The 19,117-nt window shown below is 36.5% G+C and overlaps 3 protein-coding genes and 1 long non-coding RNA gene across 6 annotated transcripts; all 4 read right to left on the reverse strand.

Moving 5' to 3' along the window:
- Positions 1-2,544: 2,544 nt before the first annotated feature.
- LOC127747774 (uncharacterized) lies at positions 2,545-5,792 on the reverse strand. 3 transcript variants are annotated; one of them, XR_008009707.1, is made up of 5 exons: positions 5,330-5,792; positions 4,497-5,069; positions 3,057-4,294; positions 2,769-2,893; positions 2,545-2,676 (listed from the first exon to the last, which is right to left on the reverse strand). It is a non-coding gene; the product is annotated as an uncharacterized LOC127747774 (long non-coding RNA). The 3 variants fall into 3 exon arrangements; XR_008009708.1 differs by having other exon boundaries at positions 4,423-5,069; XR_008009706.1 differs by having other exon boundaries at positions 3,057-5,069.
- Positions 5,793-8,096: 2,304 nt separating this feature from the next.
- Positions 8,097-8,895, reverse strand: LOC107490743 (uncharacterized). Its single transcript, XM_016111548.1, has 2 exons — positions 8,749-8,895; positions 8,097-8,612 (listed from the first exon to the last, which is right to left on the reverse strand). Exons 1-2 carry the CDS (start codon positions 8,893-8,895, stop codon positions 8,097-8,099), a joined length of 663 nt encoding a protein of 220 aa, XP_015967034.1.
- A 131-nt stretch (positions 8,896-9,026) lies between these two features.
- LOC107490744 (uncharacterized) lies at positions 9,027-10,367 on the reverse strand. Its single transcript, XM_016111549.1, has 2 exons — positions 9,558-10,367; positions 9,027-9,470 (listed from the first exon to the last, which is right to left on the reverse strand). Exons 1-2 carry the CDS (start codon positions 10,365-10,367, stop codon positions 9,027-9,029), a joined length of 1,254 nt encoding a protein of 417 aa, XP_015967035.1.
- Positions 10,368-12,308: 1,941 nt separating this feature from the next.
- Positions 12,309-12,899, reverse strand: LOC107490745 (uncharacterized). Its single transcript, XM_016111550.1, has one exon. The coding sequence runs from the start codon at positions 12,897-12,899 to the stop codon at positions 12,309-12,311; it is 591 nt and encodes a 196-aa protein (XP_015967036.1).
- Between the last annotated feature and the right edge of the window lie 6,218 nt (positions 12,900-19,117).

Below are 19,117 nucleotides of genomic sequence, written 5' to 3' on the forward strand. Positions count from 1 at the left end.
TATAAAATACATACTAGAATACAAATATACATTGAAAATAAATTAAAGCACACATGTATTTATACACAAATACATTGGTGGCTGATTTTCGTGGCTGATTTTAGTATACAAATAGCATTTTTGTACAGAAAAATATTTTCTCTAATTCTGCATTTTTTCTTCTTCTTCTTTTCCTTATTTCTTTCTTTCTTTTAGTTAAATAAATGTAAGTTCTTCATATTCCAATTAATTTTACAGCATTATGTGTTTCTTCTTCTTCTTTGTTTGATTTTTTTGTTTTTATTCTTATTAAGAGAGTAAAACAAGAAGAAACTTGAGAAAGTGAAACAAAAAGGAAAAGAAAAATAAAAGAAAAAAGAAGAAGAAAATAGTGATGATGATTAAAAAAAAAAGAAGCTGAAGATGAAGAGGAGGAAGAGGAAGAGTTTTAAGTTATGCAGAACTTATCAAAATAAAAATACACTCAAAATTCTTACAAGTACACCCAAATTTGCTACAAATATAGAAAAATGTTTCCTCTAATGCTATATTTTTTCTTCTAAATTGAACCACACCTCAACCAATTGATTGGATTCAAAACAATAAAAAAATTTTGATTTCCCTACTTCAAATCCAGCTAAGGAATTTGTCTTCTCGGTCGGAGATATTTTCAATTTCCATTTTTCCTCTATGCTACATGTAATCAATTCATTCTTAATTTTGTTTCCCTTTTTATTTGTGCTCCGAACTCTTGTAGAAAAACCTGCAGCCTTCGTATAATCCTTATAGAATTTTGCAGCATCTTCAAGGGTGTTAAAAGTCATCCCAACCTTGGATACAAACTACTCATCAATACCACAAATTTGCTGCAAAATACACCTAAAATACACCATATTAAAACAAGCATAAACTATAGAATGCAAATACAACTATAAAACCATCATAAAAAATAACAATAATCAAATTCATGAATCATCAATAAACAGAACTAAAACAATTCAACTAAAACACCCTTAGTGAGATGAAAAGTCATAAACTGTAAATACACCCAAATATTCCTGAAATATACCCAAATATTCTTGATTTACACCCCTGATATAAAATGCAGAAAATTCATCAGAACTAGTACATTAGATTCAATTCAAACAAGAAACAATAAACAGCAAATTTCACAGACAAGGTTCACTCATTATTCAGCTATACAATCATAAACTACTAACTGGATTCAAATTCAGATTCAATTATTAACTGAAATTAAACCAGACTTCAGGAACTTCATTGAATTCAAATTCAAAATCCACTTCGCTCTGGTTGAGTTGATAATTTGAAGTTGAATCATCCATTATCTTCAAAACGATTTCAGAGCTTGATTTCAGAAACAATGGAAAACGAGAAAAACGAAGAAAAAGAACAGAAAGAGAAATTTACGTAAACAACGAAGGAGAAGGGAGAGAGAAGCGCACAAAAGAGATCGAAGAGAGAAGGCAAGAAAACGCAGAAGGAATTCAAAAAAGAAAACGAAATCCTTTCGAAAAAAGAAATTATATATTCGCGCGTTGATTGATTGGAAAATCTGTTAAGGAGCACTACAAGGTTTTTATTTATTTGTGGCAGTTTTTTTCTTATTTGTGGAGGTTTATAACTCTCACTAAATGGTTTGGGGGGGATTTTTAAAATCCCCAAAATTTGAGGTGTCACGAGGTCTTTTATGAGGGGTTTTATGTGTATTTAGTGGGGGTTTTATATTGAAGTTTTGTGACGGTTTTAAATCACTTTTGTAGTAGTTTAAAATTCCTACAAATTGATTTTTTAATTTAACAAAAACTAACTATTTTATGACATTTTCAAACCTCCACAAACCTTATAATTATTTATTTATTTTTAATTTCAAATCATTCATTAATCTTATCTCATTTACATATTCTCAAATTAGAAATTTATTTTTTAATATCAAAATTTAAAAACTAAATATTTTATAACACAATTCCTCAATATAAGACATAACTCTGAATAAAAAAATTCTCATTGTCAATAGTTCCAAACATAATTACATATGGTATTGTTCTACATAACTATTATTTTTTTCTTTAAAAAGTAAAATAAAACAACTTCAATATTTCAATATCATCTAATTACATAAAAGTCTCAAAATGAAAATATGAATGCAATCCCAAAAGACCTTTAGAAAGTATTTTATATTGATGAACTGAAGTAGAGAATGCATCTGGTGAACCTTAAACCTCATACCTGCACAATTATGCAAGCAGTTTCAATGTTTGCAACCCTAATTTCATATAACCATGAAAACAAATTTGATAGATTAACAGGTGAGACTCCAGAGAAAAATTTAATCATAGCTAATACAAAAGCAAAAACATAAAACAAAATATTTATCTAAAAGCATAGCCTTCCAATCCCTGAACATGAGGGAACTCTCCTATAAAGATCATGATTTTTACACCAACTAGATACTAGGCGTCTAATTCTATCCCATAAAACATGCTAGTCAATAACTTTCAAACAAGCACAATGAGTGAGAATATCCATACATGGGAAGTATAGAAGGGCCAAAGTATTAAGGTTAAACATATTAATGTTATCTCATCTTCAATTGACCATTGGTATACAGAGGTCTGTGTCACAAGTTCTGCCTCTGCCTCTGCTATTATTATTAGTGGCTGTCTTTCCATATGAAATCTGTTTCAATAAATAAATACTTCTAATTAATAACATCATTAGCCTTTGATAAAATGTCAAGCACATAATAAATAAAAAGCTTAAAATGTTACCTTTGGCCACAAACTCAAGTACTAAACTAATTCATCTAATTAACCATGTTGCCGAATATACGCTGAACTTCTCTGTGCCACAAACTCTTCTACCCCATTCCCATTGTACGTTACTCTCCTGATTTCTGATTTTTTCATCATCATAACTAACCCAGTTATTATCCTTTTTTTATTAAACACATAGGAACAAGAATATCCATGTGTAATAATTTAATTACTAAAATTTAAAAGGAACTATGGCCTACAACGTATGAATTTATTGTAGCAAAATTTGATTGATTTGCTTACTTTTAAATCTTTGCCAAATTTTCCAGCAAAATGTCAATCAAGGCTAATAGCAATGTGGTCTTCCCTGAGACTGGGGATCCTAACAACAGAGTCATTCTACAAAACAAACCTCATCATTATACCAGCAACAAAATAAAAAATAAATAAATAAAATTTTATATGATTCTCGTGGGTGTATTTTTTAGCAATAACAAAATAAATTAAAAATAGAGAAAGAAAACAAAAGAAAATAATAATAAAATAATCATTCACCTTTTGGGCTTTATGATTCCACTAACATTCTGAAGGATGTGTAAAGGCTTCTTTGGACTTGGAATGATGTGGAGATAATTGAAGAACTACTAACATTTATTTTTTTTTCTATAATATTTTGGAGATGAATTAATTAAGTGAATATGGTCCATATTGAATTACCTCTAAATCATTCACATAGAAGTTGAATAGTATAGGCAATTAAAATTTTGTGTCACTTCATTAAAGCTGGTGCCAACAATAACATTTGGTAGGCTTAGTTTCTTATGAAGACCAATTAGAAGACCAATTTTAAAATGGAAACTCATAGTGTAAGTGTATGAAGTAGGCTTAGTTTAGCATAAGGATACAGATAGATATTTGGTAAATGCATGCTAAGCATATATTTTTTCTTCACTAAATCCATTCTTATGAACCATAGGAATGAAAAACTCAGCATCCAGTGAAGAACAAATTTACAGGATTCCAGGGTGAAGTTTTGCTTGATTAAATCTGTGTGTGCTAATCAGTGAAAAGATTTAGCAGATAAAGATACTTTGCAAATAAGATATACTAATTGAATAAATAGGTGATAAATATCATTGAAATCAATTAATACAGTTCAACAACAAAACTCTATGAACTATAACATAAAAAAACTAAATGAAACTATGTAATAAACTTGTAACACAGAGCTATGTGAACAATCAGATTAGATCACGGTATATAAGATTCTCCCAAAAGCTTCTTGAGTGATCCTAACATATGTCATTAATAAAAGGGGAAAAAAATATAAAAAGGTACAAATGTCATTAATGTGAAAAGGCAAACAGTTTGGGGAGAAAAACACAGAAAGTAGAAAGTAAATAACAAAATTATCAGGCAAATTGATAGAACACACATCCAATGATGTAGATATCTGCTGGTTCTTCAGTACAAAGCCAGTCTTCAATATCAAGATCCTTAGATGAAGTCTTCCAGCAACATTCCAAGTTCCAACTGTTATCCTGCAAAACAATAATAATTTTTATTATTATTTTATTAAACATTTCTTTCATTTACATAATATGCAACATAACCAGATAATTAATGAAGTGACAATATGATAATACATTTGAACCTTCAAAACACTCACACTACCATAGCTGAAGCCAACAATAACATTGTTCCACATTAGATGATTATTTTCTTGAGTACTTTGCCACTTACTCATTAAAATCAAAGCTGAAATTAAATGCATCTTCTTTTCCTGCTTTTCCACCACCAGAAGATTCTCCTTTTTTGTCCTTAGACTGGAAAGACTTTTTGGGTGTGCATGCAAAATCAAGGTCAGACATGTCCATCTTAAATGATGATATGTTTTTGAACTCACCGTCCAAATTAAAATTCATGTCCCGACAGCAAGAGAGTATTTCTTAGAAATAAATAGGTGCTACTAATTCACATTTGCATATATGTATATCCTGCCTTTAGTGAAATAAAAAATTTAATGTATCATATAACCCTTCTCTAGTATAAGTGTTAAATACAAACATCTTATCAGTCAACTGGAACATTTAAAATGAAGGATGTTTCAGAATGAAACCAATAACAACATCCTTTGACTTCATATTTCACTTTGCCAAAATCAAACTCTAAAATTCAAGAAGACTCACAGTTTCTCAAAGTCAAATGTCTTTTTCTTCCCTTTAGGAATAGAGTCAAAGCCAAAATCCATTGCATCATCATCTACCATTGACATGGTTTTCCATGAACTAAGAAATTCCTTTCTAATGTCTTCATCTGTCAGAAATGAAAAACGAATAATGATAAAAGAAAACTCATGTAACATAATATATCTAAGAATCTTGCATCAATAATATAATAGATTAGATCCTTAATGAAGTGCAAAAAACTGTGTATGGAAACAGTGAAGAACTTAAGTCCTATATATCAGAACTATTATTGCAACAGAACTAAGGAGGCGAGACAGAGAAGAAATTTATCGTTAACAAAGAAGAAATATCAGCAAATTAACAGGGAAGAAGAAGAAAAAGAAGTACCAGCGACAGTCCAAAGGAGAAATTGGAGTGAGAGAAAGCAGCGTTGAAGAAGAAGCTCGGGAGTGAACAGATCTGAAAATGCGTTGTACCACGGCAACTACGTTGGCATCGGCGGCAGAAACTGTGACGGCAACCGCGGCGGAAACTGCGGTGGCAACAATGACAGCAACAACAGTATAGAGAAACAGATTTGAAAACGCGTTGATAAGATAGGTGGTTCGATCCGGAAGCTCTCTACTGCAACGAACACGGCAGTGGTAATGGTGCCGGCAGCGAAAATGGCAGCGAGAACGGCGGCAAAAATGGCGGTAGAGAATTTAGGGTTTGATCGTCCTTCTCTTCTCCGTTAACCAGCCTCTCGTTTCTGCCGCTTTTTAATTTGAATATAGAAGCATGAGTGGTGTTGGACTCCATTATGAGGGAGGGAGATGCTTCACAATGTTGTGGTATCAGTATAGTCACAACTCGGACCCTCCGAGTTCTTACTGACTAATCGGACCGTCCGATTTGCTATTCACCAGACGCACGGTCCGATTTGGAAGGGGATGGAGACGCGTCGTGCAGCAACTTCTCCCTGAAAGGTGTCCTGAAACCAAACAAAGACTCATGTATTAACCACTCTCACCATCCGAATACAATTACTTTCTCAAATTTCACTATCAACTTAATCCCCCATTCTTCTTCTTCGTTTCTCCTCTAGCTGTGCATGGTAGAAGAAATAAAAGTATGTCCAAGAAATACAAAATAAAAAATATTGATAGATATGAACTTTATATTATACATTATCTCAATCATTCTAAGTTTTTTTTAATTTTTTAAATATTTTATATTTATAATTATTATTGTTAAAAATTTATTTTATGATTATTGTTAGAAATGCAATTTAAAAATATAAATAGAATGATTATTAGTATTTTTCAGTATTTATATGATTTTTCTAAATTTTTATTAATTTTTAATTATAAATATTATTGTTAGTAAATTAATTATTATTATTCTTGTTAGTTGTTGAATTTTAAAATGTAAACTGAATGATAGGAATTTTTTTATAAAGAACGTAATTTTTTTTGGAATTTTTTTAATATTTTTTATTATAATTATTATTTAATTTAAATATAACCAAATTAAAAAGCGCCAACGGCTCAATTTTTATTATAATTTGTTTGGTATCTCGGGTATCGGATGGTTTGGAAGGATTCTCGGATGAATGGGTGGGGTGTAGCCTGAAATCGGGTCGTGAGGGTGGAGTTTGGGTAACCGACGACCCGAGCTCTTGACGCGGAGGGGGTGTCACCTGCAAAGACACTCCGATGCCCCAGTCAGTTGAGTGTACAGGCGAGAAAGGGATAAAGTGGTATGTGACGTACCTTGGGGGAGGGGTAAGACCCTCCCCATATATACCGTGTCAGAAGTAGGCCCCGCGAGGGCAGGCCCGCCTTCCTCGAAGCTTCCTCATAGCTGTAGTAGTGAGCTGCCAAGGACGCGTGTCCAGGTCGATGGCTAAGCCAGCTCGCACCCGACCGTTCGGGTCAGGTGGTCTACGTGTCGGGTCGGCCCGTTATCAGTTTGGGTCAGGCCGTAACAGTGCCCCCAACGCGCCAGCAATAGTCGTGTGGGTTGTTGGTGGCGTGTTATCTCTTTACTCACGCATTGTCGCCAGGTCGGCCATCCGTGGAGGGGACGTGCCTCTTACGCGCGTGTCTGTTCGTTGCTGGGACGACCATTCGTCGCCTCGTTCCTCGCGTAGAGCATTAAATGCTCATAATGAGTTAAAACCCCGCACGCAAAGACCATTTTTCCCATAGTCTTCTTGCGCTTCTCGAGTGTCGGGTATGCAATCGCTACGCCGGAAGCTCGAATCTGCCGTTACTGCCAACAACAAGTTCAAAACTCAAGTTAAAACGCTACAGGAGCAGCTGTTTAAGGCGAAGGAGAAGCTTAAGACTGCCGAGGAGAAAGCTGCTTCTGCCGAAGAAAAATTGAAGACTGCTGATGCTTCCGTATCCCGTCTGATCGAGCGAAAAATGACTTTGGAAAGCCAGCTCAGTGTCGCGCAAGGTCGGGTGGTAGCTTTGGAGAAGGAGCGTGATGCGGCCGTCTCGTCGGCTAAGGATGCTCAAGCTGAGGTTGAGGGGCTGAAGAAGAAGCATAAGGAGGTCAAAGAGCAGGGACAGAGCGCGATTTGACACGTCGGCAATCGGGGTTTTCAAAACGATCAAGGATGGCAAGATTGTCGACATGCCCAGAAAGAGAACTCTTGTATCTTATGCTTTTGTTATGGATTTGTGGTTTTGTTGTAGAACATGTGAAATGGGTTGTGTTTATATTTTGTTGGCCGGTTGGTCGGCTCGCGATTATCGTCTTTATCAGCTTATCTCGCTGCGCTTTTGTCTTGTTTCGTTACTGTTTTGTCGGTGTACGCTCGTTGCTCGTTTACCGTTATGTGGGTATCTTTGGCGAAGCCATGTCGTGGCTCTACTATTATCGCGGCCGTTTGTTATGGCTTTAATTTGGTTGGCTCCCGGGGTGATCAGTCCCGAGGCACCGTATTGTTACCCCGTTTACCGTTCGTTATGAGGAACGTATTGTCGCGGGATGCATAGTTGGGAAAAAATAAAAGGAGAAATTTATTAAGTAAACATTAATCGGCAGTTAAACAGGTCTATAGCCATGGTAAGCATTTAATAACAGTAGATCACTGAGTTCGTCAAGCCGCCTAGATGGCGTGCTTGAGCTAGGAATAAAATCTTCTCAAGTTACCTGCATTTCATGTTCTTGGGATTTTCTTGCCGTCGAGTTTTTCTAATTTGTAGGCGCCTTTGCCGAGAACTTTTCTGACCCTATAGGGTCCTTCCCATTTTGCCGCCAGTTTTCCTTTCCCTTGGGTCGATAGCCCTATATCGTTGCGTCGTAAGACGGGGTCATTTTCTCCAAATTCCCTCCTGAGTACTTTGGTGTTGTAGCGCAGGGCCATTCTTTGCTTCAGTGCTACTTCTGTCAAATGGGCCATTTCCCTGGCCTCATCCACCAGGTCCTTTTCTACTGCTTCTTCTACTCCCTTCAGAAGTATCCGAGGACTCGACTCGCCGATCTCCACGGTAATCATAGCGTCCACCCCGTACGTCAGGCGGAAGGGGGTTTCTCCCGTGGAAGACAATTCGGTTGTACGGTAAGACCAGAGGACCGAGGCGAGTTCGTCGGCCCATGCACCTTTTTTGTTATCCAGCCGCTTCTTGAGGACCAGCAAGATGACCTTATTTGCGGACTCAACTTGCCCGTTTGTCTAGGGGTGTTTTACCGAAGAGAATTTTTGTTTTATACCCAGGCCGGCGAGAAATTCTATGAACTTCTTGTCAGTGAATTGTGTCCCATTGTCTGAGATGACGACTTCCAGAATGCCGAATCGAGTTATCACTTGCCTCCACATGAACTTTCTGCAATTGGCGGATGATATGCTGGCCAATGGTTCGGCCTCTATCCATTTGGTGTAGTAGTTGATGGCCACTATAAGGTATTTGACTTGCCCCGGACCAACCGGGAAAGGTCCCAAGAGGTTGATTCCCCATTGTGCGAAGGGTCAGGAGGACGTCAGTAGACTTAGTTCGGAAGCGGGTGTTCTGTGGAAGTTGGCGTCCTCCTGACACTTGACGCATTTCTTCACAAATTCTTTGGAATCTTCCATTATTGATTGCCAGTATTATCCAGCTCGGATGAGCTTTCTTGCTAGGGCTTGGCCCCCGATATGGTGGCCGCAGCACCCTTCGTGGACTTCTCTGAGTACGTAATCCACCTGCTCGGGGTGTAGGCACTTCAATAGGGGCTGGCTGAGTCCCTTTTTAAACAGTTGTCCCTGTATGGTCGCATATTTGGCTGCCTCCCTTCTCAACGCTTTAGCTGCCTTCTCGTCGTCAGGGAGTTTGCTGTTTTCCAGGAAATCGATGATAGGTTCCAACCAAGAGGGGCCTAACTTTGTCAAATGGAGGGCAACTGCTGGTTCCTTTACTATGCCTTGGATGAGAGATCGGTTGCCGACTCCCGGTCTCGTGCTTGCTAGCTTAGATAGGAGGTCTGCCCGTGTGTTCCTTTCCCTTAGGACATGTTGGATCGTGACCTCCTCGAACTGCTTGCTCAATTCTCTAACCTTCTCCAAGTACTTTTACAACAGCGAGTCTATGGCTTTGTAGCTTCCATTTACTTGTGAGGTGACGACCTGTGAGTCGCTGCACACCTCCAGTCTCGTCGCCCCGACTTCCTGAGCTAGGCTCAGGCCTCCCAAGAGGGCTTCGTACTCCGCTTGGTTGTTTGATACCGAAAACTCAAACTTGATCGATTGCTCGTATATGACCCCGGCAGGGCTTTCCAAGATGATGTCGGCTCCTCCGGACTTTTGGTTGGAGGCCCCGTCTACGTGGAGCCTCCACCGTATGCCCGTTTCCTCGTATGGGTCCCCCGTTACTTTTAACAAGAAGTCGGCCATTGCTTGTGCCTTAATCGCATGCCGGGGCTCATAGCGCAAGTCGTACTGGGAGAGCTCAATGGCCCAAATCATCATTCTTCCTGCTAAATCGGGTTTTTGGAGTACTTGACGGATTCCCTGGTCCGTCCTCACGATGATTTGGTGGCCTTGGAAGTACTGCCTTAGTCTACGGGAAGAGGTCAAGAGTGCCAGTGCTAGCTTCTCCAGTTTGCTATACCGCGGTTCTGCTCCTTGTAGTGCTCTACTCACAAAGTAGATTGGCTGTTGAGCCTTTCCTTCTTCCCGCACCAAGACTGCTGCAAGCGCCTCCTCTGTTATGGCCAGGTACAGGTAGAGTGGTTCTCCGACCTTGGGCTTCCCGAGTACGAGGGGTGCTGCCAGGATCTCTTTGAAGTGATTGAACGCCTCCTCGCACGCAGGGGTCCATTCGAATGCTATCCCTTTTCTCATCAGATTGAAAAAGGGTAGGGCTTTTGCTGCCGACGCTCCGAGGAAGCGGGACAGCGCGGTGAGCCTTCCTGCCAGCCTTTGGACGTCTTTGACAGAGCCCGGGCTCTTCATTTAGAGTATCGCCTGGCACTTTTCGGGGTTGGCTTCCACCCCGCTTTGGGTTATCATAAATCCTAGGAATTTTCTGGCCTCCATGGCAAAGGCGCACTTGAGCGGGTTGAGCCTCATGCCGTGTTGTCGGAGGGACGCGAACACGTTCCCCAAGTCGCTCAGGAGATCATCAGGCCGGGTGGTCTTCGCCAAGATGTCGTCTACATAGACTTCCACCGTCTTGCCTATGAGATCATTGAATATCTTGTTCATCAATCTCTGGTACGTGGCCCCAGCGTTTTTCAAGCCAAACGGCATCGCCTTGTAGCAATAGATTCCTTTCGGTGTTATGAACGCTGTTTTATCCTCGTCCGACCGGTGCATCGGTTTCTGATTGTAGCCGGAGTAGGCATCCATAAAGCTCAGGTACCGGTACACTGTCGCCACATCTACAAGCGCGTCAATGTTGGGAAGGGGTATCAGTCCTTGGGACATGCTTTGTTAAGATCGGAGTAGTCCACACACCTCCTCCATCTCCCATTGTGCTTTTTTACCAGAACTACATTCGACAGCCAGGTCGAGTAGTCTAGTTCTCGGATAAAACCTACTTCTAGGAGGCTGGCCGTTTGCCTGGCCACCTCCTCTGCTCTTTCCTGAGACATCTTCCTTCTCCTCTGAGCCACTGGTCGTGCTTCCGGCTTGACGGCTAGGCAGTGTGACATAAGATGAGGGTCTATCCTTGGCATGTCGGTTGGCGTCCAGGCGAACAAATCGCCAATGGCCCTGATCATTTCTACCAAAGGCTCTTTCGGTTCATATGGGATGTTTCTATTTACGAACGTGAACTTTTCTTCCGTGTCCCCGACCCTAAACTTCCCCAGGTCCCCCTCTGGTTCAGGTCTGGGCTTGTCGTCGACCCTAGCATCCAGGTCGGCGAGAAACACCCCCGATGCTTCTTTGGATTTTTTCCTCAATGAGAGGCTGGCATTGTCGCAAGCGACTGCCGTTTCCAATTCTCCTTTTATGGATCCCACAGATCCGTCATTAGTGACAAACTTCATCACCAGCAGCTTTGTACTGATCACTGCCCTAACATCGTTAATGGTCTTCCTCCCTAGGATGATGTTGTAGGCTGTGGAGTCCCGCAGAACTACGAACTCATCCATTATCGATCTTCGCCCCTATCCTTGTCCCACGGAGACCGGCAGGGAGATTATCCCGTCTGGCTTGATGAAGTGATCGCCTAGCCCTACGACACCGTGCTGGTGAATCGTTAGGTCGGCATCCCGTAACCCTAGTGCATCGAACACGTTGCGGAACATAATGTTCGAGTATGCCCCCGTATCTATAAGGATTCGTTTGACGAGACCGGTTCTGACCCTGGCCGTGATGACCATAGAGGGGCTTTCCAGAACCTCGTCAAACCATTGGTCTTCCAGGCCGAAAGAGATGGATGGGAGCCTTTTGAAGCCTCGCAAAGATGAGGAGGAGACCGCCAGGACTTTGGCGTCTTTCCTGTGCTCCGATCTTGACCTTGGAGCTGTGTTTCTCGCGGTTACTACGTTCATTATGGTAAGGCCGTGATCGTCGTCCCTCGGCTCTTGTCGTCGCTTCACCGTTTGGGTCTTGAATTCCTCAACTCCCTGATAAGGTGGGAGAATTCAGCCAGTTTTCCGTCCCTGATCTCTTGTTCTAGTGCGTCCTTCAGGTCAAAACAGTCATGTGTCTTGTGTCTATAGCCTTATGGTAATCACAGTAGAGACTCTTGTTCCCCCCGGTTCGGTCCTTCAGAGGACGGGGCTTTGACAGGATTCCCTTCTCAGCTATCTGCTGGTAAACTTCTATGATGGGGAGGGTGAGGGGAGTGTAATTGGTGAATTTTCTGACACGGGAAAATGGTCTGGGTGCCTTGCTCGGACCGTCGTCTCTGGCGTGCTCCTTCTGTCTTTCTCCATTACCGTGCTACCTGGGTTGAGTGTAAGAGGGCTGCCGCTTGTTGGCAGCCACAACTTGACTAACTTCCTCATCGTTAATGTATTCGCGGGCTACAGTTTGGATTTCTTGCATCGTCCAGACCGGTTTTGTAGTGAGGTGCTTTCTGAAGTCTTCGTTAAGGAGTCCGTTCGTCAGACAGAGACTAGCCACCGAATCGGTTAACCCCTCGATCTCTAGGCATTTGTCGTTGAAATGATCTAGGTACTTTCTGGTCGGCTCACTGGTTTTCTGAGTGACGCCGAGCAGATTGATCGGGTATTTTGTCTTCGCGATTCTAGTGGTGAATTGTGCTAAGAAGGCACGGCTAATATCCGAGAAGCCGGCCACGAAGCCCTGCGGGAGGCTATTGAACCACCGTATCGCAAGCCCTGCCAGGGTGACTGGGAAGGTGCGGCACCTTACTTCGTCTCCCACTCCCTCCAGATTCTTTCTGGCCTCAAAAGCCGTGAGGTGCTCCTGCGGGTCTTGGGTTCCGTCATACCTCATGTCCGTTGGTTTGTCAAAGTGCTTTGGCAACCGGACCTCGAGGATGGAACAATGGAATGGGGTGGCGCCCATGATCACGGGTCACCGTGTTTCCCTGGATCTCTCCTCGCCGCTTTCGCGATCTCGCCTAGCGGTGCGCACCCCCTTACCTCGGGCGTAGATGATTGTGTCATTTCGTCTCCTTGGGTGTTCCCGATCTTTCTGGCTACTTTCCGATTCTGATCTCGAGGCGGGAGCATGCCAGGAGCGACTGCTTTGGTGGGAGGTTCTTCCCCGACTCTCGGACAACTAGGAATAGTCGGGATCGGAAGTTTGCTGATGATGCTCCTGATCCGCTAATTGGCGCTCCAGGTTCTGCACCCTATGGTGCAGTTCCTGCATTATCCTAGCGCTGTCGCTACCAGTTCCCCCGAAGGGGCGTCTTTCTCATCCGCTCGCAGGGAGAGGCAACGGAAGTTGCCCCCTCGAGGCCCGCTGCGCGGCCCTGGTCCCCTGGACCTTGCACGATCTCCATCTAGGCGTCCCCACAGAGGGCGCCAATGTTCGGTATCTCGGGTACCGGACGGTTCGGAAGGATCCTCGGATGAATGGGTGGGGTGTAGCTTGGAACCGGGTCGTGAGGGTGGAGTTTGGGTAGCCGACGTCCCGAGCTCTTGACGCGGAGGGGGGTGTCACCTGCAAAGACACTCCGACGTCCCAGTCAGTTGAGTGTACAGGCGAGAAAGGGATAAAGTGGTATGTGACGTACCTTGGGGGAGGGGTAGGACCCTCCCCATATATACCGTGTCAGAAGTGGTCCCCGCGAGTGCAGGCCCACCTTCCTCGAAGCTTCCTCACAGCTGTAGTAGTGAGTTGCCAAGGACGCGTGTCCGGGTCGGTGGCTAAGCCAGCTCGCACCCGACCGTTCGGGTCGGGTGGTCTACGTGTCGGGTCGGCCCGTTATCAGTTTGGGCCAGGCCGTAACATAATTATTATTGAAAACAAGGTTAATTTTTTTAAAATTCTTTTAAAATTATTAACTATAATTATTATAAATGAAGCTAAATGTTATTGTTATTATGAGAAATTGTTAGTACTGAATAAGTAGTAGTAATATTTTTAAAGCACGTTAGTTTTATTTTGAGAATATTTTAATTTTTTTAATTATAATTTTCATTGTTAGCAAGTTAATTGTTATTAATGTTGTTAGAAAATGAATTTAGGCATAGACTGATTATTATTATTTTTTATAATTGAGGAAAATATGTTTAAATAATAGTAAATGACTACTTAATATTAGATATTATTTAAGATGTTGTAATATTGTAAAGAATTTTGATTAGGAATTTATGTATTAGTTATTATTATTATTAGTAATTAGTTATGAATAATTTTAAGGATTAATAATTAATTTTAGAAGTTAGAATTATCTGTTTTATAAGGATTTAGTAAATGAATTTATGATCGTAATTTGCTTTTTGTTGAGTTATTTGTGCAAATTTTGTAACCATGATAGTTATTTAATTTTTGTAGGAGTTTATTGTTTTAGTTGTTGTGGCTAAAAATTTATTATTTTTTAGTAGTAAGTTAGTAATTGTTAATAAGTTGACTAATAATTTATTATGTTTTTTTTTTGTAGAAATTAAGAATGTTGACATGTAATTACTCAATTTTTTCAGATCGGTACAATAATAGATTAAAGGAGTATTTACAACTTATTAATTTTTATCATACATCTTAAATTGGAGTAGTCCAATGATAACAAAATTAACGATTGCTAAGTAGTGAAACAATAATTTGAAGAATTAAGGATAATAAATCAGATCGTATCATGTACGGTAACCAGAATAAACAAGGACATGGATGTGATGCCATATATTTTGCAAGTTAAATTAATTAGAGATTATATAGTGAATTACATTTGCAATCTCCTTTCTTTTGTTAAAAGAAAAAGTTTTACTATAAGGATCAAATTAAAAAATTAATAAAACTATAAGGATCAAGGGTAATTAAACCTAGTTTATTTTTGGAAGAGAAATACCTTGTGACCAAACCTATTTGAATTTCCTAGACTTTAGTTTGGTTTTGTAAATTTTTACTTCTAGAAAATAGCTCATCAACACTAACTTGAAAAACAATTTTTTAAAAATTTGTAACATTTATGCTTAATAAAATAAAGGATAAAGTATTAAATTAAACTCTTACATTTAAGCATAATCCTGTTTTGATCCTTAAGGTTTAAAGTGTCCTATTTGAATCCAAAAAAATTCATTTAGCTTCAATGTAGTCTCATACTAAGGTCAAAGTTAAATAATTAATGAAATGTTCTACATGACAGCAGTGCAAGAATAAGGTCGATAATCTAGAGAACAAATACAAGTTCCAAAGGTACAAAATTAAAATGGATGCATCAATACATTTATTTATCATTCTCCTTAGTTCTATAGAAAATATTTCATTTAAATTGTAGGGATCGGAGAATGATGAATAAATGTATTAAAGCATTCACGGTTAATTTTGTGCTTCTGGAGCTTGTACATGTTCTTTAGATTATCGACCTTGTTCTTGTACTGCTGTCATGTAGGACATTCTGTTATTTATTTAACTTTGACTTTACGGTGGGACTACATTGAAACTAAATGAAAGTTTTTTGGATTCGAATAAGATACTTTAAACCTTAAGGACCAAAATACGATTATGCCTAAACGTAGGGGATCAATTTAGTATTTGTTAGCTTTGCTTTTTTGTCATTTAATTTTTCGTATATTTATATATCATCTTTAAACTCCTGATTTTCAAAACCGATGACACGTATATCTCATTGCAATTTTTTTGAGAAACGATTCGGGATCTAATACTTTCGATATTTTTATTTCCATTCGTGATAAACAAAATTAAACTCTGATAAAAAAATAATTGTTAGTTTAGAACTATATTATTAATATCATTCTTTTGTGAAATTCTGAACCGACATTAATTCTACCGTCAATCTATCTATTATTTACAATTGAACAAGTGTAATAACCCGTGCCATGTACATGATAAGATTGAAATTATAATTTTAAGTTATTTTGTTAAAATTAATTTGAATTATAATAATTTGATTAATAAAAAAAAAACATGTTATGCATTGTTTGTTTTTTCTTAATCTAGTGTTAACTATATTAAATCTAAAATCAATTTTAGTAATCTACTTTCTTCAATAAATCAGACATATATATTCAATGTGATCATAAATAATCTAGTAATACTTAAATCCACCAACAAATTTTTTTATGTTAGTTTACTGTGAAGTAAGAATATATCAAAATCAGTTCAAAATGAACTACAAATTATTAGAGAATTTTAATACAGAAAGTTCTCCAATAAACGATAAATAATTTAAACCCAATGAATAACAATTCAACACTATCCTTTTATGCCTGCAAAATATATTCATGAAACAACACTATATCAATATTAGTATACAAAATTATATGATTAATGTAATTATAAAATTGTTTATCAGAAGAATAAAATAATACGAATTTTTATGATAATTTTAATATTCTCAAGCTATTAATGTACAATAAGAATGCATTATCCATTAGCACCTAGAATTTGCCAATTTTTTTAATTGTTAGTAGAAAGTTTTAATAAATTAATAAATTTAATTAAGATATTTCATTATTACCTTTTCTTATAAGCTCTCAAAAACTTCTTTATATACCACATTTATCGTGCAGTTATCTTTCAAGTATCTATGATCTTGAAACAGCATTAACAGACCATCTTTATTTGTTACTCTTGATAATGTAACATACAATTGACTATGTGTGAAATTAAAGCGAAAATTAAGAAAAATAAATAATAGTAATATACAATAAAAAAATAAAAGATTTTGCATATGAATAGATAATTGTTACAAAATAAATTCTAATTGTGAAATTTTAAAATTTCACATACTGCAAATCATGAAGATCAACCACAATGTAATGTTCATTTTCTCTGCTTTTGACCATGATATAAGTTCTCTTTTTCCGATCAAGAGTCTAATAACATCTAATTAAAAAAGAAAACCGAATTAAAAGCATGAAATTAAGGACAAATAAATGAATAACATAATAATAATACAAATTAATTACGTACCAAATAAGTTAAATTTTTATTTTATTTGTCTTAATATATCAACATGAGCAAGAAAATTAAAATTGTTGTTAGGAATTTTTACGATCATTCACCGTATTTACTATACGTGACTTCTTCTTAAAAGTTATTTTACACACTGTGCAGTCATCAAAAGATAAATTTCGCTTGATTCCTCAATCAGAAAATTTGAAAAGACATAAACCTTCCCTTCGATCAGATCATTCTCAAACATCTTTGCCAATTAATTCTTGATTAAATAATGAATTTCATCATCACACTGTAAATCAAATTAAATATAAAGGTTATTAACATTTATAACTCTATTAAATTGCACTGTCTTTGATTCGTGCAAAGATTTACTTATCAAATAAACTTAAAATATGAACAAAAAATATTTATAAATTGGACCTAGCATCACTTGAAAAAAATCATGAAAAATAATCAACTTACCTTATCATCCATGCGAACCATTTCTAAGTAAGCTGTCTTACTCTTGTCAAATTTAAATGGAATTTCTATAACCTTATAATTCTTGCTTTTATTTTCCAAATTTTTTCATTACATAATCTACCATAGGTAATAGTGTTGATAGAATCGTAGCTAGTAGCCATTAAGTATGAAAAATAATAAGTAGAAAAAAAACTATGTCTGAGATACAAATTTTTTAGATGATAAATAATTGTAATAATTCATTATTACTCCTTATATATATACATACACACACACTAATTGTACACGGTAATAATTAGCCAATACTTTTAATAAAAATACTTGCTACAATTAGATAAAAATTATGTCATTATTTTTTATTAACCTTTATGATTATTTTAATGGAGATACTTGCTCAGTATATATGTTATCTACATTAATTATATGCCAATATTTTTATAAAAGACCTAAAAGAGAAGATATATAAATATATATAAAGCAAATATAAATTGCTACGTTCTTTTTTATTATATTATATAACTTAATATTATAGTATCATGTTACTATTAATTATAAATACTTGTTATAATTATATCAAATTTAATTATAATTATAAATAAATAAAATAGATAACAAATAATATTATTTTTTTCTTTTTTATATTCAATATTTACTATAAATATAAAAAATAAAATAATTAATGAATAAAAATATGAGTAAAAAATAAAATATAATAATTAAAATTTAATTTATTAATTAATTAATCTTGTATCATCATCATCATCATCATCATCATCATCATCATCATCATCATCATCATCATCATCATCATCATCATCATCATCATCATCATCATCATCATCATCATCATCATCATCATCATCATCATCATCATCATCATCATCATCCACGATTAAAGCAAAGAAAAAGAACCCTTTTAATTTATGGACTATTATTAGAATGAATGATAAATTAGAACATAAATTATTGTGAATACAACTATCTGTTGATAAAATTGGATACAAATCATACAATTAATTATTGCGGATACAATTATCTATTAATAAAATTATTGCATATGAATGAGAATTAGAACTATATTAATTAATATAATTAGAATGAATAAAAAAATTGATAATTAATAATTAGTTTAATAATACATTGAATATTAATTTAATATCTACAATCGTGCAATAATTTTTTCTTTCATTTGTTAACTAATTAATCTTGTATCTATACAATATTATTATTATTATTATTACTATTATTATTATTATTATTATTATTATTATTATTATCCACTAATTAAAGTAGAAAAAAAATTATATAATGTACGAACTATTAATAGAATGAATAAGAATTAGAGCATGAATTATTGTGGATACAATTATTTATTATTAAAATTGTGAATACAATTAATTATTATGGATACAACTATCTACTAATAAAATTATTGCACATAAATGAGTATTAAAACTATATCAATTAATATAATTAGAATGAATAAAAATAATATTGATGATTGATAATTAATTTAATAATGCATTGAATATTAATTTAATATAATGGTAATAAAAATATTTTTTTAAAATAATATAATTTTACATTATTTATGAGCTAATTGTAATATAATTAGAATAAATTTATTTGGAAAGAAAAAAGAATTCACGTGTAGTCTTCATAAATTATGATAGTTTTTTTTATTTATGTAGTATATATTTTTATTAATTTTGTTAAATAATTATAAATATTTT

The sequence above is a fragment of the Arachis duranensis genome, chromosome 5, assembly GCF_000817695.3.
Source record: "Arachis duranensis cultivar V14167 chromosome 5, aradu.V14167.gnm2.J7QH, whole genome shotgun sequence".
NCBI lineage: Eukaryota > Viridiplantae > Streptophyta > Magnoliopsida > Fabales > Fabaceae > Arachis > Arachis duranensis.

Excerpts from the sequence above, each read along its gene's own strand:
- LOC107490744 (XM_016111549.1), bottom strand. The coding sequence starts at position 10,367 with ATGAAGAGCCCGGGCTCTGTCAAAGACGTCCAAAGGCTGGCAGGAAGG. Across the intron at positions 9,471-9,557 it reads TCGGGGCGACGAGACTGGAG|GTTAGAGAATTGAGCAAGCA; the intron begins GTGTGCAGCGAC and ends TACTTGGAGAAG.
- LOC107490745 (XM_016111550.1), bottom strand. The coding sequence starts at position 12,899 with ATGGGCGCCACCCCATTCCATTGTTCCATCCTCGAGGTCCGGTTGCCA.
- LOC107490743 (XM_016111548.1), bottom strand. The coding sequence starts at position 8,895 with ATGGGGAATCAACCTCTTGGGACCTTTCCCGGTTGGTCCGGGGCAAGT. Across the intron at positions 8,613-8,748 it reads TGCAGAAAGTTCATGTGGAG|ACAAACGGGCAAGTTGAGTC; the intron begins GCAAGTGATAAC and ends AAACACCCCTAG.